At 40.4% G+C, this 26,429-nt stretch overlaps 1 protein-coding gene across 2 annotated transcripts in view; it reads right to left on the bottom strand.

Annotated features, from left to right (window-relative positions):
- GPC6 (glypican 6) overlaps nt 1–26,429 on the bottom strand; it is a 1,185,705-nt gene that overhangs the window by 18,698 nt on the left and 1,140,578 nt on the right. For both annotated transcript variants that reach the window (XM_037743890.1, XM_017543582.2), the window contains one exon: nt 3,159–3,295. In XM_037743890.1, coding sequence (XP_037599818.1) covers nt 3,159–3,295 — 137 coding nt within the window. The remainder of the gene's footprint in view (nt 1–3,158; nt 3,296–26,429) is intronic.

Here is a 26,429-nt window from a genome sequence, read left to right as displayed (position 1 = left end):
GATCTATTTACTGTGCTAGTATATAAAAATATAATATTAGAAATCCCTGCTAGTGGAAGAATTAAAAAAAAAAGAACTAAAGGAAATCAGGTAATTGTAATTGTCCAATGGGTACATAATTTGAGTCATAAATAGTTGACAGTCTCATGTTTTAATAATATACTTATGCATAATAAATATATATTTTATTGGGTTAAATTCTGTAGTATTCCCACAAGTGATTTCATTGCATTAAACTAGATCATTTCTCCACCTGCATAAAATCTTCCAGTGTCTTCCTGTTAATCTCAGCATAAAATTTAAATCTTGTGCCTGAGGACGGATCCAGGTTTTTCTCTACCAGTGTGGTCCCTTCCTAAACCTGGAGTCCAACAGTAGGGTACTGATGTTCCCAAATTCACTGTGCTCACCCCAATCACTGTACCTTTTCATGCAGTGATCCCATTGTCATCTTTTTTTTTTTTTTTTTTTTTTTTTTTTGAGACAGAGTCTCACTCTATCACCCAGGCTGGAGTGCAGTGGCACGATCTTCAATCATTGCAACCTCTTCCTCCCAGGTTCAAGCGATTCTCCTGCCTTAGCTTCCCAATTAGCTGGGACTACAGGCACGCACCACCACGTCCAGCTAATTTTTGTATTTTTAGTAGAGACGGGGTTTCACCATGTTGGCTAGGCTGGTCTTGAACTCCTGACCTCAGGTAATCTGCCTGTCTCAGCCTCCCATTACCATCTTACAGCACTTAATCTACAGGGCCTTGCACAATGCCTAGGACAGAGGGAGTGCTTAATCATATGGCTGGTGGACTGGTGGACTGACTGAATGTATGCTATAGAACCACTCAAGATTTTATAGAGCTTAGGATCTGTCTCATTTGTTCTCCTAACTTGGAGAGGACAGTATTTTGCTGTTGTTTGTTTAAGAGGCTTTTGCTATGTATTGCTATGAAAAAAAATACTGCGCTAAGATTTGGGAGATTCCCAGCTTTCAGCCCTGTTAATTGGGTAACAGTGGACTAATTATTTATCCTGTCTGGATTCTTCATCTGCACAATGAGGAACTTGTCTGAACCATCCTGATCTCCTTCAGCTCTAACTTCAGTGGTCTTTATCTTCCCTATTCATATTCTTGGTAGTGTTTAGTTTCTTCCTCTAGCCTCACCCATGGCCTTTTTAAAAAAAAATATTTTCTTTTTGTAAGAAATTACATATGCACTAATATCAGCAACCTGTGTGATCATCCAAGAGAATAGCGGTTCGAAACCCAGGCTTTATGTTAGCCAAGGCTGAAAGGTAAACACAGATGGGAAACAGCGAAGCTCAAAAAACCAAGCATTTTATTCATTAGGCCATCTGGCCATCCTTCACAGTGTCTCTCTGTATAGTCATCGGGAAAATACACACTAGAAGCTGTTAATTCATAGATGAATTTCCTGGCCAAAGATCTCCCAGCTAAAAAGCCCACTGGTAAAATGCTAAGTATTTTTTAGTGGCATGTTGTTAATATCATGACTAATTTCCTTCTCATGATCTATGTTTTGATATTGATATTTTGAGCAATTTGAAATGGTTGCAGCTCTTTTTTTGTAGGTACCTTGCTTTCACCTTGCTAAATTCTTCTTGGTATGGTTAATAATATCATTAGCAATCGATATGGTTAGGCTCTGTGTCCCCACCCAAATCCCTTCTGGAATTGTAATCCCCATAATCCCTATGTGTTAAGAAAAGGATCTTGGATCATGGGGGTTGTTTCCCCCATGCTGTTATCATGATAGTGAGTGAGTTCTCATGAGATCTGACACTTTTATAAGGGGCTCTTCCTCTTCACTTGCACTTCTCTCTCCTGCCGCCTTGTGAGGAAGGTGCCTGCTTCCCCTTTGTCTTCTGCCATGATTGTAAGTTTCCTGAGACTTCCCCAGCTGTAGGTAACTGAATCAGTCAAGCCTCTTTCCTTTATAAATTACCCATTCTCAGGGAAGTTCTTTACAGCAGTGTGAGAATGGATTAATATAGCAATAGATGCTAAAAACATGCAACTGAGCAGCATAAGAAATAAAAGCTAATGTGCACCTCCCTTACACCTCCTGCTTAACTTCTGCAGTTTCTTCTGAACTTCATAGCCACACACTTTATATTAATAGCCAAAGATTTACATTTATTTTTGTAGAGACAGGGTGTCACAATGTTACTCAGGCTGGTTTCAAACTTGAGCTCAAGCTATCTTCCAACCTGGGCCTCCCAAAGTGCTGGGATTACAGGCATGAGCCACTGCACCCGGCCAACCACATACCTTCTTGTTTCCTTTTGATCACAGCTGCTTCATATGCTTGAAACTGCTCAATAAAGCCCCAGAACATACTCCCCTCTTAGACTCTCCACCCACTGGTCAATTCCCAAAGATTCCTTGAGACTAATTTACCAGCTGCTTTACCCACCTGCAACCTCACTGCTAAGTGCTCTGGCAGTGCCTGCCAACTCCCAACAGGTCCTCCCATCCAGCCTTTTCACCCTATGAATGTCCAGGCCAAGCCCATTTCTGAGCTGAATCAACAAATTCAGAAATTCCATGTCAAGTCCCCACAGCACTGGTCAGCAGAGCAGGATGATGAAAACAGCTGTCTCTTGTCAGCAGGTTCTGATGGGACTTCCCAAGGTGTGACACCTATTCAAACCCTTTCTCAGTGTCCCTCAGATATTTTCTGTTACCTTGCCAATAAACACTTCAATTATTTTTCCAACAAGGGTGAAAAAAAAAACCAATTGAATTTTCATTTCCTGTTTAACTTGTGATTGAAAAAAAGAGCCCTGGAAATTTAGCTATGGATAAAAATAGCTTCAGTGTCTTAAAGCCATTAAGTGAACCTGAAAAAGCTTTTTGGGATCACAGGGTATCTGAAACCTGGCATCTGTCACCGTTCCCCTGTCCTCATCCAGAGGCAAGGCATTTCGAACAAGGATTCCACGGTTAATCGCACCTTGAGAGAAAGTGCTCCCAGGTGCCCATCAAACCTGTCACTCTCAACAGCTGTTGCTAAGTGATGACTTGTCCCTCCACCCCCTGTTGCTTTTTGCATAAACAGGTCTGCTGAGTTGTGCCAGGAGCATCTTCCAAGGCTGGGTGTGCTGCTCCCCCTTCCATGTGCACATCGAGTCACCCTCACCTGGCTTTGCTGTGCCCGTTCCAGCATTCCTCTTCGTTGGACGTACCCGCTGTCACGCTCTCGTCCTTGCAGATGGTGTAGGGTAATGCCGACCAGACCTTTTTAGAGAGCTTCAATTTCTCTTTTATGTCTGTGACCTGATCAAGAAACCAAGGAAAGCAAGTGAGTGTTCTGCTCAGGCTTTTCCCATTTCTACACAAGGATGCATGCAGGCGAAAGTTACAGAACCTGTGATGTGACCAGCATGAACTCTAATGGTTTTAAGAGAGAGACACCACACTGCAGAGTTTATTGCCTGGGAAAGCCTCCTTTCCTCTCTCTCAGTCCTCCTCTAGCTGAGAGTTCTCTGGTAACTGATAACTTTTTGTTTTCCATCTTTTCTGTCCTTCAATCCTTTGAATTAAAAACTTATGAAGCATTGTGCCTGGCTTCAGGTCCCTCTCCTGCTGAGAGTCCCTAATGTGAACACCCCAAGTATAGTCTCTAGAATTCATTTGCTTGCACATCAGACAAACGTACCAAAACAAACGCACCAAGAGATAAATACTTTTCTCAATGGACTACTTGTTTCTGCAAAAAATAAATATTGCCACTAATTCAGCTGCTGGTACTTCTGCTCTAGTGCAGATGACAGGCACTTAATAGCACAGACATGGGTGGTAAGCAATAAAGCAAACTCTCTTAAAAATCTCTAGAACTGAAAGAGAAGTCATTCTGAATAGGGGCAAGTGTAAAATTCACAGCCCTGTGGACGGATGGCCAGGAAAAGCTTAGAGCCAACATGTGAAGTGTCTTCAGGCTGAACACTGACTTTTTACTTGCAGAAAGGGTAGGGAGAGAAATTTAATGTCATCTGGCTTCATAATGAGCCCTGGGAAAGTCCAGAGATGACTGGAATGCATCTGCTGTGAATTGAATTCTTTTTCTCCCTTTAACATGCTGAAGTCCTAACCCTTGGCACCTCAGAATGTGACTTTATTTTGAGATGGGGTCATTACAGAGCTAAAGAAGTTAAAGTGAAGTCATTTGGGTGGGCCCTCTCTCAGTATGACGTGTCCGTACAAAAAGGGGAAATATGAGCACAGAGACACACACAGAGGGAAGATAATATACAGAGACACACGAAGAAGATGCCCATTTACAAGCCAAGGAGAGAGGCCTAGAACGCATCCTTTCCTCCCAGCCCTCAGAAGGAAACAACGCTGACACCTCAGTTTCAGACTGCCAGCCCCCAAACTCTGAGACAGTAAATGTCTGTTTTTTTAAGCAACATACTTCGTTATGATGGCCTTAGCAAACTAATATAGATGCAAAAAAAAAAAAAAAAAAAAAGCCGAGTCAACATATGTTGGGGAATGGGATATTTACAGAATCTCAAAGCACCTGATAACACAGATTACTTATTAATTACAAAAGGAAAACGTAATTTTACAGTGTGGAAAGCTGGTAGGCTGCCACCTTCACCAGGTGATCAAGGCAAGGGGACAAATTGGTCACGTGTTCCTCCCGATGTGATGCGCCAAGATGGACACATCACTTAGGCAGCCCCAAATTCATAATCTGAACCTAATCATGGGGACACATCAGACAAACCAAAACTGAGGAGCATTCTAGAAACCAGCTGCCCGCTACTCATCCAACATGTCTATCATAAAAGACAAGAAAAAGGTGAAGAGTTCTTCCCAATGAAGAATAAGAGATGTGATAGCCAAATGTAGCACAGAATTCTGGACTGAATGCTAGGTCAGAAGGATAATTGCCAATAAAAGACATTATTGGAAGAGTGGGCAAAATCTGTATGCTGCTTCTCTATTAGATACTAGTATTATGTCAGTGTTAAATTTCCTGAATATAAAATCATACTGTGGTAATGCAGGAGAATGCCATATTCTTTGGAGATACACACTGGAGGATTTAAAATGAAAGGGGTAAAATTTCCACAAGTTGCTCTATAACAGCTCAGTAATAATCAAGAATAACAATAAATACACAGATGTATAAAGAAAAAGAAAAAAGGTAAATTGGCAACTTTTTAATAACTGGCAAATCTAGATGAAGAGTATAAAATTTTTCAAAAAATGCAATTTTCAGTAAGTTGGAATTTTTTCAAAATAAAAATGTGAAAAACAATTTCTCACATTTTATTTGGTATGCATAATGTCCACTTTGGTGTCCCTAGCCTCCTCTAAAGGTGTCTCCAGCACAGACTACTCATTCTCACTCTTTTCAAAACAAACCTCAGAGAAACAAATACATATTATATATTTATATCTGGTTCAGAAAATGACCACTACCTTCAGGACTGAAATACTGTCTGGTTTATTCTGTCCCATAATAAAACAAACTAAGAATGAGCATTCTCTTTCTGTGTATTTTGTACTAAAATCCTACCTCCAGGCTATGGGAATCTAAACCAGATACACAGATTTTGCGACTCAGAGAAAGAACAAAATTGCATAGCGTCCCACAGGTGTCTCCCTTTCAATATGTGCAGAATTTAATTGCGGATGCTGCTCTACTCATTCTTTAAATTGTTCTCATTGTTTCCTTCAGGATGCATTCTTGTGTCCCCAAGTTAGATTTAGATTCAACTTTCTGTACTGCACAGTGTCCTCTTGATGAGTCTAAGTACTGATCACTCCAAACTCTAATAATTGACTTATTTTTCAGATTCTCTTTTAGACAACATGCTTCTTGTTGCCAGAAATGGGTTGTAATTTATCTTTATCCACAGTGTCCAGTATGGGTCAAGTGACTAACCATCCAAATTTGTCACAACTTAAGGGATTCCAGGATGATGAGTTTTCAGCCTTAAAATGGGAACGTCCCAGGTAAACCAGGATGAGTTGGTCATGCAGATCTCAGCACACAACAGGTGCTCAATAAGTATTCTTTGAGATAATGGGTTGAATAGTCCCATTCTATTACAAGATCATAGGCTGTATGGTTAACATGAATTAGCTGGGGTCACAATTCTGTGTGTTCACCCTCCCAAAAGGGGTGGGAGGAAGCTGTGGGGTGGCATTTGGCTAAGTGAGGAGCCCATCACGATGATGGGGACATGGGTTTTCTCTCATTGTTCACCCCAGCACATTTATAATCAGAGTATGTTCCCTCTGGCATTTCAGTAGCTGTGTGTTTTCATTGTGCAATTGAAGGAGATAACATCAAAGGAGCAGTGAGAAATGTAAATGCTGTTTTAACATTCTGCACGGAAACACTGGCCAATTCACCTGCAGAAGGTGACGGTGAGGTGGACCGCTGAAAAAATGGACACTATTAGCCCCTGGAAAAGAACAAGCCTTGGATTCTAAATGCAACTGAATGATTGCAGTTTATTTTCCCATATCATAAAGGCCTTTCAACTTGCACATCATTTAGAAATATTTTTCTCATTTTATTTATTTATTTTTCTGAATAATATATGTAAATGCTCTGCTGTAGCTCCAGGACCTGAGGTTTTTGTTTGTCAGTTTGTTTTGTTTTGTTTTGTTTTTTCCTGGAAACTTTTTTTTTTCCTGGAAACTTAAATGCATACACCTATGAATGAAGCTTTATGTTAACGATCACTTTTGTACAAATATATTAGTGACAATGACAGTGAGCCTTAATTCATTAATAACGCAACGGATGGAAACAAAGACTTGGGATAAAATACAAAATTTATAACAATTTCCTTTCTCTGATTCCTGAATGAGCTATTCTAGGACAAATGAACTCTCACCAATACTTGCGAATGGTATTTACCATTGCTCCAATATTGTATTAGTGATGTTGTAATATTAAATACTGTTACTATTTAAGTATTATTTTTTGTCAATATCAATATCTATGCTATTGATAGATACTGGAAGTTAAACAACAGCTCCTACTATGTCTCAGGAATCTGATCCAGACATATACTGTTGGGGTTCACAGGGAAAATATGAGCCCTCTTTTAGGGTTTATCTGGAGTTGATTCTGTTTTCTGATAATTGCAACTCTTGACATCAGTAGAGACAAATGCTCTTAGTTTAAGACCTGTCAAAGGGCCCATGAATACTTGACTCCATTAGGAAGAGAGGGCACCCTTCTCATATCTGCCATGACAGCACTGTAAAATTAGGCAAAAGAGGGAGGAAGTTGACAAGGTGGAACGATTGCTAAAAACAAAGAGATTAGCAAAACCAATGAGCAGAAAGAACCATCCAAGTACTCTTGAGTCTTGCTTTGTCTCCAGGCTGGAGTGCAGTGGCACGATCTTGGCTCACTGCAGTGTCTCCCTCCTGGGTTCAAGCAATTCTGCCTGAGCCTCCCAAGTAGCTGGGATTATAAGTGTGTGCCACCACGCCTAGCTAATTTTTGTGTTTTTAGTAAAAACAGCGTTTCACCACGTTGCCCAGGATGGTCTCGATCTCCTGACCTCATGATCCACCCCCCTTGGTTTCCCAAAGTGCTGGGATTACAGGTGTGAACCACCACACTCAGCCCCAAGTACTCTTATATGACAAGTTTACCTAAGAAGTCATCTTGTTCCAAATATTTTACCTGAATCCCATCAAGTTTCTGACTTAAAAAATCAGTTTACAGGAAATACTGGCAGTAGAGGAGAAAATTAAGTAACACCATAAATCATCAGACATATCCAGTGATGAGATATTATATAAGACTACTGACCTTAATGCTTCAAAAACAGGGCAATTGAAAGAAGAAATCAAGAAAGGAAGCCAGCCAGCAAGCAAGAAACAAAGAAAGAGAAAGAAAGAAATACCTAAAGAAAGAAAGAAAAAGAGAGAAGGAAAGAAAAAGGAAGGAAGGAAGGACTGAACGTACAAAGGAAGGAAGGAAGTGAGGAAGGAAGGAAGGGAGGGAAACTGACTTCTGGGTTTGGAGGTAGAGACTGAGGGACCCAGCTGTAAGTAAGAGGTTTCATAATTTTGAATGTAGAATAAATAGCAGCTGATATTATTGAATTACTGCTAATTTTCCTAAGTGTGATCATGATGTGGTTGTATAGGAGACTGTACTTGCTTTTAAGAGATTCATGCTGAGATACTTAGGAATAACATGTTACTGCATCTTTTACTGACTCGAAAATAGCAAAATAGTCAACCATTATTGAATCTGTATGAGGGCTATATGGATGTTAATTTTACTATTTTTTCCCTATAATTTCAGTATTGAAAAAGTAAAAATAATGAAAAGTTCAGAAAGAGGTAAGACTTTGTTGTCAGGGCACATGGCTTTTAAGAGACTTCCTGGGTTCAGTATAGGGCAGTAAGTGATTCAAAGAAATGGGGATTAACTGTGAGCTTTCATTGAGCTGAAACACTCACGCACATTTGATCTTCACCACTCTGAGGGTGCTGAAATACTATCATTATGCCCTTTGTACAGCTGGGAAACAGGCCTTAGAGAGGCTAAAAAACTTGCCACACATCTAGTAAATGGTAGAGATGAGATTCAAATTCAAATGCAGACTCTGGAATCATGACTCCTAACCACTAGGCTTACTATGGTCATAGTTGATAACCTTGGTTTTCGAAGTATGTGTGTTGGGCTGCTAGCATCTCTGGGGTGTGCAAGAGATTCAATGTGATTCAGGATGAGAATTCCCATTTCTGTTTTTAAGTATAAAAATACAAAAGGAATTAAGCTTTTATTTAATATTTAATCTACAGATTGATATTTCAATCAGTCCATATAGGGATGGCCATTTCTCGATTATCCTAGGGACAGAGTAAGACTTTCATAGTGGGGAGGGGCAATATTGGTACCTCCACCACCATTAACTTGCTGCTGGTGTATTGATCCAGCATATGTACTGGCTAAAGCATTTATGGATTAGATTAATGAGTTTTAACTAACTCATTCAATGGAGTGGAAGCTTAAATAGCTTTTAAAAAGAAATTTTGGATGTCTTTCATTTCAAATAAAGCCAGCACAAGTAAATAATACAATGTTCCTTTTACTCTTGATCCATCTGCGACATTACAAAATAGAAATAAAAAAGCCTATCTTTTTCTCATTTTTCAAGTTTTTGTTTTTACGTAAGTTTCATGAGGTACAGAATGTGTTAATTCAGTGGTGCTTATGTTATGATTTATGGCATTCTGGTTGTGTATCCTCTGGAATTTTTTGCTGATGGAGGTGCAAGACAAAAATTATTTGCAGATCACCAGTCTATAGCACAGGAACTCATGTAGTATATTTTAAATCAGTGACTTAGCAAGTAAAAATTCAGTAACATTCAATGAAATCAGTTTAACGAGACAGGAAAATGTAGTACAGTTTAGAAAAAGTTCCAAAACATTGGTTACAAAAGAAAAAAGGCTTTCGTGGCTAGTATCCCTTCATTAAACACTTCTAACGTGCCTTTTATAAGATAGGTTTTATAGTAGACTCTGGGAATGCAAAATATAACTTGCACACAGTTGCTATCCTTGAAGGGTTTGTAGCACTTTCTTGTGGGGGGTAACAGGCACAAAGCAAACATTATAGTCCCAGCTAAGCAAAGGGAGCACTGATATTCATTTGTCTGCAAATTCCCTTTGTGGGAACGCCACCATATTCCTTCTCAAGCAAATAAGGCTTTGCTGCTATTTGTTCTTTTGTGGCTGCCGAACTCTTGTCATGGGAAAGATTAGAAGCAGAATCATTAATAATTTCCATCCAGGGATCAAAAACCAAAATAATGCATCACATCCTCCCAAGTTTTCACCTCCAAGAACGGGATGATTTTGTCCATGTAAAAGCCATGGCTTTTAGCCACCACTCTGATTTTCAGCTACTCATTTGCTAAAGAACAGCTGTACTTTCTTGGCTCCCAGGGAATAACTGCTCCACAGCGAGACTCAGTAAACAGAGCTTTGTGTGTACCAGTGCTTAATAAATATTTGTCAAATGAATAAATACACGAACAGCATTGCTGATGATCTGCTAAGGGAAGTAAGATTTCAGAAATGATTGATTACCTGCCAGCACTGCTTTCCAAATGTTACTTTAGAGAGTAAAGGAGGCATGGGCAAATCCATTCAGGCATTTTGCTGGGGGGAACCAACCTCATTTTCGTTGACCTGATTACCCCCAGAGCAAGAAAGCGATCTCAGATGATCCCTCCAATTCTCTAATTAGGATTCCAGTCTCCTGTTGTCTTAAATGTCATTCCAGTTGTAATTTACACAGGTAAGATGGACACCTGGGGGACCTCAAAAACAATCTTGGCTTAAGGCAAAGGCATGAGAATTTAACTAAAAATGGAATAAATCCCATCTGAAATGGTCTTTGCAATCCTCATAAACACATTCCACCCACCACCTTCCCTTACTTTTCTAAGCAGGTGACCTGTTGAATTCTGAGTTCTTGTGTTTTTGTGAACTCCATTATTGCTTTTGTATCCCATGTGAATTCTCTGATGAGACATATTTGACTTTCTTCTTTAAGAGACATTGCCTCTGGCTGTCTATCCACCCATGGGAGGCCCCAAGTCCATCTACCATGGACCCTTTATTTCCTCTAGATCTTACCTGAGCAGCCACGGTGAGAGGCCCCACCTGCTCTCTTCCCTCAATCGTCCCTGGACGCAAATCCACCTCATAGGTACCTGTTGTGTGCACTTGGACCAACACCCTATTTTTTCCTGACTTCAGAAAGATTCCAGTGTGCCTATTTCATCACTAAGAAAACATAATGTAACTGGATGTCAATAATATATACCATATCTTTAGAAAAATATGATAAATATTTAAAGGGCTACACATTAAATAATAAATATCGAAGGAGAAAAACCAATGTGAATATTTTACAGGCTGGAGGTCATTTGTTATCTTTGGAAAACAATCTGTTTAAAGAAATGAAGGTATGCTGGTTTTTGCTCATGGACAAGGCCATTTTACTTGGTCAAGTTAAGTGAAATTCACCATACACAAAACAATTTTTGCAACCTAAGAGTTTACTATAATCCAGTTTTGGAGACAGTGACCTCATCCAGCTTTACTCTAGAGGAGAATGGTCTTTTCTGACAGCACCAAGTCATTTGATTCACTGTGTGAGCCTGCGTCAGAATTCAAGTCATGCATACTCCTTCAGTAATCAAACAAGGTCTGTGAATGTACCTGTTCACAGCTTCTCTCGCTCCCTCGGAAACACATGCACTCTGGAGGAGAGTATTTCAAGTTCCTAAGTCTCAGATAGAATCCTATTTTTTTCTGACGTGGCCAAATATCTATAAACACAATCTCCCTCCCTCATATTCTTAGAGGAAATAATCCATATCTTCTGATAATGGCTTTTAGCACTGTCTTCACTAGAACATCAGTTTTCCATTTATTCTGAGTTTGTGAAACTCTTTGGTGTGATTTTTCATGTCTCAGATTGGCCTTTCTATAATGTAATGTTTGGTTAGGTTTTGTAATGCTTGGTGGAGAAAATGCTTGTACTAATAACATCTTTTCTTTTAGGAAACTTCTACCTAAGTCTTGGGGATGATCGCAGGGTTCTGTTGAAGGCAGTTTGTCAGGGAACCTAAAGTCGACTTTGACCACACCCTGCACTTTATGGAGTCCTCAAGACTCTATTCAACCTAAAACCACTCCAACATTTTTGTATCTATCACATGTTCCCAGGGAGTCCAATTATAACTTCTAGTCTGTTTCCACATGACATATATTTTCGCTGGTGGTATGGTACTTTTTTTTTTTTTTTTTTGAGACGGAGTCTGGCACTCTTTCCAGGCTGGAGTGCAGTGGTGCAATCTCGGCTTGCTGCAGCCTCCACCTCCCACGTTCAAGTGATTCTCCTGACTCAGCCTCCCAAGTAGCTAGGACTACAGGCACATGCCACCACGCCCAGCTAAGTTTTGCATTTTTAGTAGAGACAGGGTTTCACCATATTGATCAGAATGGTCTCAATCTTTTGACCTTGTGATCCACCCACTTCGGCCTCCCAAAGTGCTAAGATTATAGGCATGAGCCACTGCGCCCGGCCGGTACTTTAAACATTACTCCTAAGGTGACAAACACATGTTTTGTAGGAAAGACTAAGAAGGAAATAAATAAAAAATTTAAAAAGTAGGAAATGAATCTTTGAAAGTTTGAAAACACAATGCTTAGTTTTGTTGTGTTTCACGGGGAATTGGGAATGGGTTAAAAATTCAGTGTGAGTAATCCTTTCTGGTTTTAGGCTTGGAGTTTCTTCTTGAGGTGATCACACCACATTAAGGGCATGCATGACCCTGAAAAGACAGATGCGATCCTTTTCAGACAAAATGCTGGTCCTTAAATTGGGATAAATGTGGGAGACACCAGACATATCTTCCTACTGCTGTTCAGGTTGGATTTTTGCAGCAGATTTTAAGAAAACAACAACAAACTTTCTAATCTTTGTGTTTGTAGCTAATGTCATGATTGTGCCTCATTGCCTATGGTATTACATTTTAGGCATGTAAGTGCAGTAGGCATCCCACACGTCCTCGAGAGATGGCACAGTCTGACATTGAACTAACAGCTATTGAATTCAACAGTGAAAAGAAAAGCATATGAAGTCATTTGTTCTTCAGGAATCAAAGTATTACTTTGCACCAAGGTACCTAAAATGTAGCACTATTTACTTTTCAAAACTGAGAAATAGCAATGATTTCAAGGAGCAGTTTTGTTGTTGAATCATGGAATTTAGAGGCTTAGCAGAGCTCTCACAGTCAGTCCAATACTTCTAGAGCATTCTTGACAGACTCATCTAGACTGTATTTAAATGTTTCTAATGACAGATATCAATGAAAGAGGACGTGGGATTTGCTACTTCATCTAAGCCAACTCATCTCTCCTTGGTAGGCAGTTCTGGGTCTCTATGGACAGGGCTTGAGCACACAGTACAAACACATTCTTATTCTTCCTCCTCACTTGGCATTGAGACTGAGCCCTCAACTTTTCTTTCTTGCCTGGCTTTGTTCCTTTGCAAGCTCTAACTGGTTTCAAATTCTGAGAAAGGATTCTACTTTTCTCTGCCTGTCCCCTGGTAAATGCTCCTTTTGGTTCATTTCTGACCATAGGTCTGTTCCATGTGCTCTCTCACTCTCTGCTTTGGAAAACAGCTCTGTCTTCCTTGGTGGCTAGCTTTGGCCCCTATCATTTCTCAGGCATTATTTTTGCTGAATAGAGGCAGGCATCCCCAAGGAACTTGCCACGATTTAGAGCATGAATTGTGACAAGTGCTGATTCTAAATTGGGTCATTAGATATGCAGTTTTTATAAAGCTGTATCGGAAGATCTCAGGTGTGCTTTGAAAAGGAGAGAATGAATTCAGTATTTCTAGCAGTTACATAAGGCATATTGAAGCATTTTGGATATTTTATTTTAAACCTGATCTCTCCTCCTACCATTGTCTATTCTATCATCATTGTGGAATGAAACCTTTTGGAAGTGCATTGTGGTTTGGAAGGCAGATTTCCTCCACATTTCCCCAATTTTCTGATATAGCTAACAAGACCACAGTAGTGATATAGGACTGACTCCTTTGTATAGGACTAACCTGGAAATCAGCACTGATTTGGAAAACTGCCAGAGAGCACTCCAATACCTCATAACCACAATTTTGCCAATGCAAAAAAAAATTTAATGTTCTGAACACTTAGTTTTGCTGAAAACTTCAGATTCGTTGCCAACTCTTACTTCAAATATACAGCCCTTTCATAAGGTCTTTGATGATGCTTAGGAAACCCATACAGAATTTTCATCTCTATTTCTACCTGTGATTGGCATAACATAGTGATTCAGTTAAGCTCACAGCTACCTGAAGTTACTTGGAAAATATTGAAATTTCATCTTCAGGGAATGAAATCCAGGACAAGTAAGTCTGCTAATTAAAAAAGGGGGAGGAGGCATAGCATAGCATTTCACTTCAAGTTTAGGCATCCCTGAATATTTTAGAATCCATTATTTAATTCCAATGGTTTGGGGGTTTTATTCTTCCACAGCGAAGCTGAGAAATAGATGTATATTCTGGTCTCTTTCTTCGAAGCCTACAGACATTTGGAAGTTACCAGGAAACAAGAAACACCTTTTGTTCATCCAAGAGTGGTGTCATTGAGCATGATATCTTACTTAAGTAAGATATTGCAAACATGATTCCATCCAACAGCGAGAGTACCCACAAAGATGTACACACACTGGAAAAGTAATTTAGATGCAGCATAGGAAAATATTCAGCAAGTGGTAGGTGGAAATCAGATTTATCTAAATTCTAAAGCCATTTAGGGTAGAGATGGGTTGCCATAAATCTTTTATGGAATAGGCATGTCTTTTGGGCATGTGTGATTTGATTTATACTTAACTACATAGACTTGCATTGTGTGGTGCATAATAAATGCTACTTTTACATTTCTTGTGTTATATTTATGATATAATGCAATGATCTGCCTTTTTCCTTCCTGGGTTTAACTCGGAACTGATTTGAGTTCAATTACCAAAGACTTTGGCCTAAGGGAATTCTAGGAAGAGTAGGATGAAATACTAATAATTATCTCTAAGAACGTAAACCGCAGCACCCAAGGCTGTCTATGAACCTTACTCAAACATTGGAGGGAGAGGAGTGTGATTTAGTTGAAAGTCTTTCTATGGGTTTCAACGTGACTGCCTTTTTTTCTAGGGCTCCTCCCTTCACACCCAGAGTCACTTAGGACCCCCCCAGAATATGTGCTCACAGAGATCCTTTGTGTGTGTGTGTGTGTGTGTGTGTGTGTGTGTGTGTGTGTGATGGAGTTTCGCTCTTGTTGCCCAGGCTGGAATGCAATGGCTTGATCTTGGCTCACTGCAACCTCCGCCTCCTGGGTTCAAGCCAGTCTCCTGCCTCAGCCTCCCAAGTAGCTGGGATTGCAGGCATGCACCACCATGCCTGGCTAATTTTGTATTTTTAGTAGAGATGGGGTTTCTCCATGTTGGTCATGCTGGTCTCAAACTCCCATCTTCAGGTGATCCGCTGCCTTGACCTCCCTAAGCTGGGATTACAGGCGTGAACCACCACACTTGGCCTCTTTGGTTTTACCTACCATAAAGATTTGCCCATCCCTCGTGGTCATGGCCTTCCCTCCCAGATGGCAGGTGACATAGGGGAAGGGCCTCTGTCCTTCGTGATCACCAGGTCCTAGCAGATGTGGTGCTCCATCTCCCAGTACAATGCCTGGTTTTGGTTGTACTCAATAGATAGCAGATGAACAATCAGCAGAGTGGCAGAAGGGCAAGTTCAAATTCTGGGTGTTCAAGCGAAATTGTAAATGAAATATAAATTCTACATGACCTTCCTTGCAAAATAAATGTTGCCATAGGGAGGGGCATCTTCCTTATAAGCTTCCCTATTTTATAGATAATCGGTTCCTTAGGGTCTGTTTATAGTCACTCCAACTACACACCCCCACCCCCACACACCCACACACATGCAGGCACACACATTTGTTTCATATCTACAATGCACTGGGACTTTTTAAGGTCCTGGGTATACAGTGATTTAAAGAACATGGTCCTGCCTTCAACTAACCACCCAGTGGAGGAAAGATACATACACATAAATGAGCATTAAAAATGGCTCACATGTTTAAGGATGTGAGAAGTATAATCAATATTTTACAATAAAGTAGAAAGTGGGAACTTTAGTTCATACATTGCTAGGGCACTCAGAACTAGAATTACTTACTGAGTACAAATGTCACCATGGGGACATATGGCATTGGGGACTGAGCTACATTATGTCTTGTAAATCAAGTTCTTACCCCTGTGAGGCAAATTACCTGTTCCTGAGAGCCATCTGGTTACCTTAAAGATCCAATTTACCCCATGGGGCACCAACCAGGGGGTGCCATTTACTCCTCTTATGATTAGACCCAAGTGACATAATTTTGCTTGACTTTCACCTTTACATCATAAGCATCCAATAACTTAAATGGGTCCTCTTAGTCTCCTACAAGCGGCAGAGGTGTCACTTTAGCTCCAGTGGAAGAGAAAACAACTTGTAAAATGGCAAAATGGCCATCCTCTTCAAAAAAGCAATGAGAGTCTAAAGGCAGCAATATCTAATAGAAATATAACGTGAGCCACAAATGAGCTACATGTGTAATTTAAAATTTTCTAGTTGCCACATTTAAAAACAAGTAGGTTGAAGCAATTTCAATGTTGTGTTTTAACACAACATATCCAAAATTTTGTTTCAATATATAGTGAACACGAAACATTTAAATGAGATATCGTATATTTTAAATTCTTTTTTTGGTACTAAGTCTTTAAGGCTAGCTTGTATTTTATACTTAATTCATTCCACTGGACATCTCCAGTGCTGGATAGTCACACATGGCTGGTGTCTGCCATGTTAGATGGCACAGGTCTCAAAATCTGGTATGGGTTTTTCACTTTGAGCACATCTCAGTTCTGTCTACAGTACATCCCTCATAGTCAATAGCCATGTGTGGCTGGTGGCTACCGTATTGAGAGCATGGTCTAAGGTCCTTCCTAAGCACATCAGGAGAGGGGGCCAGTTGCTACTGAGAGAGGTTTAGCATGGTTCTGAGGCTAGGGATTGCTGTTTGAATGAGCCAAAGGCGGGCTATTAGCTTAACATTAGAGTGTCCAGTATCTTCTGAACTTTTGAGTAGGTTGCATTTCAAATCAACAGAACTCATTTTTATCCTTTTTCTCTGACCTCACTCTCCTGCCCCTACTCCGTACTGCTAGTCAATTGTCCAAAGTACAGTAGGAAAGACCTGAATCAAAGTTAGGTTACAGTAGAAGTCTGTTTGAATCCAGCCTATGCATAGAATTGCTTCAGTTTATATAAATGGGAACATGCTCCATTCAGCTTTGTGACATTCATCACAATTTTGCCTATGGACAGATTTTTTTGGATTGCATTCATTTATTTTTACTGAAGTTTAATAATCATCTAGAAAAGCACACAAATTATATATCATCAGTTTGATGAATTTCTCCCAAGACACTCATGTAATAAGATACCAGATATGTGGTGGTTTTAATAAAGGAAAATATTTTTAAAAGTTTTTGTTGAATCTAATAAGAACACATGGACAGAGGAGAATGTTACATCAGGGCCTGTCAAGGGGTGGGGGGCAAGGGGAAGGAGAGCATTAGGACAAATATGTAACACATGTGGGGCTTAAAACCTAGATAATGGGCTAATAGGTACAGCAAGCCACCATGGCACATGTATCCCTAATAACAAATCTGCGCATCCTGCAAATGTATTCCAGACTTAAAATAAAAGTTTTTGTTAAATCTGATTTTTTTCACAGGATTTCATTCTCTTGAAAATTAATTGTATCAAGTCAGGAATATGCAGGTATTAACGGCTACCAAAGAGCAGAGTTTATTATTGATTTACTGTAACTTGAGATTATACATTGCATCTAGGCTCTGGGCATGTGCCTACACTTTAAAGACAAAAGGCTATCAAAAGGTTGATACAATGGCTTGCTCACAGCAGCCTGCCATCACCCTCTTTTCCTTCAAGGTGGTCCAGCCTCAGCTGTAGGCATTTAGAGGCCACCTTCACTATGACCACCAGATGGCAGTGTTGTCCAATCTTTGCCCGCTTTTCATGGCCTTCCCAGTTTTATCCCAGAGAATAAAATTGTAGATTGTTCCACCGCATATAAAACTGACAACCCTGTTATTTTAAACTTGAAACTGACAGGTTGTTATTTTAATGAGGCCTACCAGAGCCAAGGTTAACCAAAGCTTTATTTCCCTACAAAATGTTAAGGCCACACTTCTAAAAGGGGGGCTGTGAAATTTTATGTTATTGATACTTTCTCTGACTGTACAAGTTTTAAGATATTTTTTGACAAATAAAGCTACATGTTGAATATAGACATATGTTTATGTATAATAGCCAAATTCTGCATTACAATTGCTTCAAATTTCTCCCCATAGGTCCTTTTACTCTAAGTTAGATTCCCCCGACACAAAATTCTTTGTATCCATTTCAGTATATTTCGAAGCAAAAGTATATATTCTTAGCACTTCGACTCTCCAGCTTAATGAATTAAAGGGAAATTTATAGCTTATTTCAATCTCATTAATATTCCAAAATGAAATCAAGTGTAGTATTTAATTATTTATTTCTATGAAATAAGCTTAGATCCAGAACAGTAAAACTTAGAAAGGATTTTTAATAATAGGTACTTCTACAATATGTGATGGCTAATGGCATTATAATTTATTTCTTTTCCTTTGAAATGTCTTTTTATGTTCCTCAAGGAAGGATTTAAAGTCAGTCACTAACTGTGCCAATATCAAAAACATTAGAAACTACCTTTTCCCAAGTGATTTTGCTAACATTTTTTGCACCCTTTAATCTGTTCCAAACAATAATTTTAAACATCTAACTAATCTTCCTGTCTGAATTTATGAAGTAGATCCTGCTAATACTCAGTCCATTTCTACATTTACAAAATTTACTTAGAATGATTATTGTCGCATTGACCGTACTCACTGGCCAAAGGCTTGTCCACAAAAGGACTTTATAAACTCAGGAGGAGCCTGGATTTCCAAAAGTGGGTATTGAATAAATGCCTTTCATGTTCAGTTATTATTCATTAGTGGCAATGTCAGTTCACTTCAAAAAACATCTAATGCAAACCTACTGTCTATAAAGAACTGTGCCTGGCAGACAAAGTTTATAAAACCCAGTTAGAAGCAGTCCCTATCCTCAGGATCAGCCAGGTAATTTGTAGAGCCCTGAGCAAAGTTAAAATGCAGGGATCCCTGTTTAAATATTATTAGGAATTGCAACATGGCAACCATAGAGAGTCAGGTAATTTTTTTTTTCTTTTTTGAGATGGAGTCTTGCTTTGTCACCAGGCTGGAGTGCAGTGGCACGATCTCAGCTCACTGCACCCTCTGACTCCTGGGTACAAGTGATTCTCCCGCTTCAGCCTCCCAAGTAACTGGGATTACAGGCATGCACCACCACGCCCAGGTAATTTTTGTATTTTTAGTAGAGACAGGGTTTTACCATGTTGGTCCAGATGGTCTTGATCTCCTGACCTTGTGATTCGCCTGCCTCGGCCTCCCAAAGTGCTGGGATTACAGGCGTAAGCCACGGTGCCCAGCTGAGCATCAGGTAACTATGCCTTGTGCAACTATGCAGGTGGGATGCCCATGAGGCCTGCTTGTCTTCAAGAAGCTATGACCTAGTTGGGTTTTCCTGATGTGTATAACAAGGAGTGAGACAGATGCTGATAATAATTATGATAACAAAAGAGATGGCTACCATACCTATTAGATGCTCAGCAACAAAATCCACAATTGCCTCCAATTTGTAAAAAATGTTGAAAGGTAGCTATTGATGTCTCAACTTTACAGATGCAATAACTGAGAACTGCATTTCTACGGCGACATTCTTGTTGGGTGAGATGTCATCAAATTCTCACTAAGCGGCTGGCCCCACGTTAAACCCATCACTCTATCTCATTGTTTAATCGTCACAACCTCACATGAACAGTGAAGACATGGAGGCAGTGAAGAGTGAAATCACTTGGCCTTGATCACATAGTTCAAGGAATAGGGACTGGTTTTGAACCTTGGCAGTGGGGCCCCAGAGCCTGCAGTCTCAAATTAACCCTCACAACAGAGCTGGTGAGCTGGAAAGTGTTCATGCATTCGAAAAGCCCTGTGCCTGTTGGTAGGTCTCATGCATTTCAAAAAAGATGGAAAAGATATTTGTGGGGAGGGGCACAGAACTCTGGAAATATTTGTACTCTTCCCTGAATTACCAGTCCATGCTAATTTCCTAGACCTTCTCCAACACCATCGTGAATCTAGCAGCCCTACAAACAATGTCCTAAATGTTGGCCTTTTTCTAATGCCGCTATGGTTTGAGTAGCTTTTCCTAATTTTCCGGGCCATTCTAACAATGCCTATGGCCAGAGCCCTCCAAACAAATGCAAGACTGCACATTTTTTCAGGCTAACATTTTAAATCAGCCCATCTTCCTTTAGGAGGCCCAAAGACAGATGAATCAAATGCTATTTGCCCAATTATGCTTCTGGTTATGCATAACAGTGGGTTATACTGTCCCTGAATCAATCAATCATCAATCAATCATCTATCATTGATCAGTCATCTATCATCTATCTTAACTATCAGTGGAAACAATTTTCAGGTGGTGCTAAGAACATTCTCGATGCACAATATCATAAAAATATACCATTTCTCTAATAGGCAAGTGTGAAAAAATGAAAGTCCTAAAAACTCCTCCTGGCTTTAAAATGGAAAAAGAGTTCCCCTTCCGGAGTTTTTATTCATAAAACACTAAAGACTGACTCCTCCCCTGGGTTTCCATGACAAAGGGAGAGTTTTCCCACAGGGCTACATATGTAGGCTGGAAAGCCAGCCCTACATATTTAATGATCTGTATCTAACAACATTGCATTAGAAATCCTCTCCTTGAGACTATTTCTCTTATGAAATGAAAAGTAGTAAAGAAAACAAAATTTTCACTACCTTGCCATAGGAACCCATGGGGACTTGAAAGAGCTTTGCATTTTCCTATTATATTGTACTTGGGAATAAGGTTGAGAAGCCAGACAGTAAATCCGATTCAACCAAATCCAAAGCACTTGGAGGAACCACCTTTTTATTGCGGATAAGTATAAAAACAGTGCTGGAAGCACACTGGAATCTTAAAGATCAAACGCCAGGGGCTTGCTGTTAACAGATTTGGTAGCTAAGCAGTGGTACTTAGAGAATAGCCTTTATCTCTTCAAAAACTCCTTTTACATTCAGCGAAAGGAGCTCTGAATGTAAATAATTAGAATGATTGTGTCAAGTTAGCCTCAATATTAGGTTGCTTTTCTATTCCTCCTTTGAAGAGTGTTATGTTACATTCCTGATGCGTTGGAAAGTCATAGTTATAACCTATTACCATGCTGGCAGACGAGGCTGCACTGTGAGTCTTTCTGAACAAGGATGGAATCCTAACCTGTCAATTTTTCCCCTAGATTAATAAATATAACATTCACTGATTTGATTTTTTGTATTTTCCTCATTAGAAGCTACTTCTGAATTTTTATACTATACCATGGTGATCCATAAATCACAAATTCCGATATACTTCATTCTCTTCATTCTTTTTCTTATAATTAAAGGAAAGTTTAGCAGCCTTTTGAAAATAGGTTTCATTTCTTATTTTTTGACATTATTTCCTATGTGGAAAACGGACCTTCTTTTTCAAGCCAAATCAACATTTAAAAAAGGCCTAGTGCATTTTCAATTTGCTTATCTTGTCCTCAAAAAGGTAGGAGGGTTTTTCAAAGGGTTTTCCAAAGATAATTGAAAGTGGGGTGTTATTTATGCAAGAGCCTAAATGAGATTTGCCACTGAATTCCCCTCCTCCATTATTTATATGGTCGAGAGGAAAGGCTGAACTTCAAAGGAGCGAGAACTTACGTCCAGAACTTGCTTTGATTATTATAGGTCTGAAAAGGTGACCCCACAACAGGAAGAGACACTTAGAAATCTCCTCTCCTTTGCTTGACATTTTAAAAACAGTTTTCCCTGAAAACAGAGCCATTCGAACACGCTTTCCCAAAACATGATTAAAAAGAGGATTTCAGGAAAAACATGCTGAGTGCCCTGGGAAATCATGGAAACTCTGTAGTCATCTTTACAAGGAAAAGAACTTTTCCTTATCAAAATGGTTAAGGCATAGCGGTCCTGGGGTCACCATGCCAAGGTGTTCACTCGGCGTGCTGTCAGTACAGACACAGGTACTAGCCCTGCAGCCTGGAGATTTACACTCTTAGCTAGCATCCCCCGACTCATCCTGACACATGGGAAATTTGAAAACTCAGACCAATGGAGTTAGAGTGGACAGTGGGATCTCTCCAGGGCACGCTCAACCCTGTGTCTTTTTATTTTCTTTCCCTGAAATATCTTTTACTTTTCAGATTTAGTCTAGGTTTTTATATCCATCTTTTCACTTCTTCTAAGCCGATAGGTCAGGCTCTCATGACCGATGAACCTAATGGCAGTAATTTAAGAAAATCTATCTTCTTTTCTTTACTTAATTTTTTGAATGTGTAGTACTGCTGCCATAACTTAATTCATGGTCCTTTCTCCTCCCTTCCCCCCCTCCTCCCCCTCCCCCCTTCCCTTCCCCTTCTCCTCCCCCTTCCCCCTTCACCTCCCCTCTCCTCCCCTCCCCTTCCCTTCCCGGGTTCAAGCATTCTCCCTTCTCAGTGTCCTGAGTAGCTGGATCTACAGGCGCATGCCACCATGCTCAGCTAATTTTTGTATTTTTAGTAGAGAAGGGGTTTCACCATATTGGTCAGGCTGGTCTTGAACTCCTGACGTCAAGGTGATCCACTCTCCTTTGCCTCCCAAAGTGCCATGGTGCTTTCTCTTAAAAATCAATGGCAATGGCTGTATTACTGTGTGTGTTCATGTATTCGGTCAACAAACATTCATTAAGAGTCTTCTCTGTGCAAGATACTACATTAGGCATTGGGGCTACAAAGATGAAAAGGACACAGTTTCTACCTTCAAGGAGCTTTCTCTTCTGGGGAGGTATAAACATAAGAACAGACAGTAGTACAACGTGATGTCAACATCGACAAGAATTGAGTTGAGAAGGATAGAAGCTGAGTGTAGAGTGGGTTTTTTCAAGAGCAGAAACCAGTGACCCAAAGTGTATTAAATTGAGATCAAATGGGAAAAGGTAAGGGCACTTAAAGCACAGTGAAGAGGATAGGGCGTAAGGGGTTAAATCAGGGCCAGTGAAAATAGACACATGGTGGTGGTACCTTAGGGCTGTGATCACCTAATGAGAAAACCAATCAATTTCTAGGGAGGATACAAGGAGTGAGGGAGATATTCTCAAGGCCTGGTACCATCAGATGGCCAAGAGGGCGGCAGCAGCTTCAGATGGGTAAGCATTACCCGCAGAGCATCAGATGGTCCAGAGTTACAGAGCAGGGGCCCTGGGTCTGCCAAATAGTGGCTCTACAGAGAGGCTCCCACAGGGGTCTCTCTGAGCTGATCTTGAAGAATGAGCTGGGGTTGGGGCTACCAATCAGATGCAGCCCATGTTCAAAGGCTCATGTGGACCAAGCCCACTCAGGCTTTGGAAAGCAGTTAGTTTGGTGTAACTGAAAGGTAAAGTGCATGTGATGGAGAGGCAGGAGTTGGGGCCAGAGAAATGGGCCAGTAGATCCTACAGGGTTTTATGATCTACTGTGAGCAGTTTAGTCTTTTTCTGGAGAATAATTGAAGGGTGCTAGAATAGCCCAGGTGGGCTCCAGAAGGATACACAGGTATGGTGTGGGGAAAGCCGGGTGGGGTGGGCAATGGTCAGGATTGATGACAGAGGGCAGAAGGGTGGTGCCTTGTTCACATCTAGCATGGATGCTTAACTGGTAACTCCATGACACATTTTCCATTTTAAGTGCATTATTTTGTTTTTACCTTTTCTTTTCTTTCTTTTTTTTTTTTTTGTTTTTTGAGACAGGGTCTCACTCTGTTGTCTAGACTACAGTCCAGGGGTGCAATCACAGCTCATTGCAGCTTCGAACTCCTAGGCTGAAACAACCCTCCTGCCTCAACCTTCCAAGTAGCTTGGATTACAGATGCATGCCACCATGCCCAGCTACACTTTTCATTTTAATTATACTCTACTTCTTACAGTCACCCATTTCCCTCTCCATGTGCCTTCTGCCAGCTCAAGCCTTTGTTCATGCTACTTCTGAGAAGTAACTTTCTCCACCAGGAGTGATCAGTCTGTTCTCTCAGCCTATCCACAGCTCCTTCATCCTTTCAGGCAGATCATACAGACAAAGTAAATTAGAGAAGCGGGCTGAGTTTGTTCATTCATTCATCAAACATCTACTCTTTTCCAGGTACTTGCCTAGGTACCAGGGATATAAGAGTTAACAAAAGAAGGCAAAAACCCCTTCCTCCATGGAGCCTATATTTGCCTTACAGGATTCGAATAACAAATGAGATAAACCAGTAATATATATGGCCTTGTGGAAGACAGTGTAGTGATTCCTCAAAGACCTAGAACCAGAAATACTATTTGACCCAGCAATCCCATTACTGGGTATACACCGCAAGGAATATAAATCATTCTGTTATAAAGATACATGCATGCATATGTTATTTATAGCACTGTTTACAACAGCAAAGACATGGAATCAACCCAAATGCCCATCAAAGATAGACTGGACAAAGAAAATGTATTACATATACACCGTGGAATACTACACAGCCACAAAAAGGAACAAGATCATGTCCTTTGCAGGGACATGGATGGAGCTGGAAGCCATTATCCTCAACAATCTGACACAGGAACAGAAAACCAAACATGACATGTTCTCACTTATAAGTGGGAGCTGAACAATGAAAATACATGGACACAAGGAAGGGAACAACACACACTGGGGCCTCTCAGGAGGGGGAGGAAGGGCATCAGGATAAATAGCCAATGCATGCTGGGCTTAATACCTAGGTGATTTGATAGGTGCAGCACACCACTATGGCACACGTTTACCTATGTAACAAACCTGCATGTCCTGCACATGTATTCTGAAACTTAAAATTAAATTAAATTTAAAAAGAATTATATAATAAAAATATATATGGCATGTGCTAAAGTGAAAAATAAAGTGGAGGAGGTGGATGCTTATGGAGGGCCTCGCTGAGAAGGTACCAGTTGATAATGCAGGGAAGCAATTTCTGTTCTTTTCATAGACACATTTAGATTGATATTAATAGCACACAATTTCATCATTTCATTTCCTCATTCATTTTCACAAGAGATAGTCTCTCACCTTTCCCTTGAAACATGATTCCCTCATGGACTATTTTTGCATTTTTACACTTTCAGTACTATGTGCATGGCGATTATTTTTCTCTTCCCGAAGAAAGCAATAGTGCATGCATAAAAATAAAAGGTAACTAGCCGGGCTCGGTGGCTTATGCCTGTAATCCCAGCACTTTGGGAGGCCGAGGTGGGCCGATCACCTGAGGACAGGAGTTCAAGACCAGCCTGGCCAACATGGAGAAACCCCAACTCTACTGGGTGTGGTGACTTAGCTACTCCAGAGGCTGAGGCAGGAGAATCACTTGAACCCGGGGGGCGGAGGTTGGGGTGAGCTGAGATTGTGCCATTATACTCCAGCCTGGGCAACAAGAGCTGGAGTACAAGAGCAAAAGACCCTGTCAAAAAAAGAAAAGAAAAGGATAAACGCTAACTGACACTTGGCCTTCGTTGCCGAGACAGCTGAGAGGGTGGACCATGGTACACACCTGGAGGGCAATGGCCAAAGTAAGAGAAGAGCCACTGTGTGGCCTGGGCACCATGCCACCAGCTCACAGGAGCCAGGAGAGGGAGACTTTATTTCACAATAGAAATGTATGGGTTTGGGTCATGGAATCTCCTGATTTTTAAATTCTCTCTCCACCTCCATCCTTGTCTTCCTCACGATCATGATCATCATCACTGTTGTCCTCACCATCATCATCATCATCTCATCATGGGCTGAATGAGAAACATCTGCATAGATAAACACTGATGGCTGACAATGTAACCTCTGCCTTGCAGTTTAATTTAAGAGCAGTCTCAGGTCTGACGCCTTCCCAGATAATGCCAATTCACCTGCTGTCTGCATTCTTTTCATTTTGCACTCATGTGCTTATTTATGCATTCATTCAGCATTTGCCTAGAGCTTACCAAATAGCAGGGACTGTGCTAAGGGCATGCTCATAATGAAAACACATCTTCCGGAACTGTTGGTCGAATTCTTTGGCTATTTTTTATGCTACACATAGGACTGGAAAGTGTTGGAGCTGGAAGGCACTCCTGAGAGTGAAATTTATTTTGATCATCCTGTCACGCAAACGAGCACTTTATTTTATCAGTATCTGATGCATTTGGTTTGTTTCTTGTTTCATTTGGATATAGATTATCTCCATAAAACATCTTCATGCCCCTAGGAAAGAATGGTATCTTGTTCTTTTTGTGTGTTTTTGACAGTGAGCTGGGTGTTGAACACATGGTACACACTCAATAGATATTCTTTCAGTTGACTGCTGGATTATGGAAAGACCCCCATAATTTTCAGAAATAATCTTACATAAAGACTGATGTGGAGTCCATCAGAACTTATTCATTCCTTGGAGAGCAGAGGTTTGACTAGATGAGCATGTGGGAAAAGAACAGGCTTTGAACATCTTATTCTGTACAAGATGCTTCTGAAGCTAAGCATCTGTAAGAGAAGGTGTTCGCTGTTGCAAA

This window comes from Cebus imitator, unplaced genomic scaffold (genome assembly GCF_001604975.1).
Source record: "Cebus imitator isolate Cc_AM_T3 unplaced genomic scaffold, Cebus_imitator-1.0 Scaffold158, whole genome shotgun sequence".
NCBI lineage: Eukaryota > Metazoa > Chordata > Mammalia > Primates > Cebidae > Cebus > Cebus imitator.
Note: the sequence above shows the minus strand (reverse complement) of the source record. Positions and strands in the feature narration are given on the sequence as shown.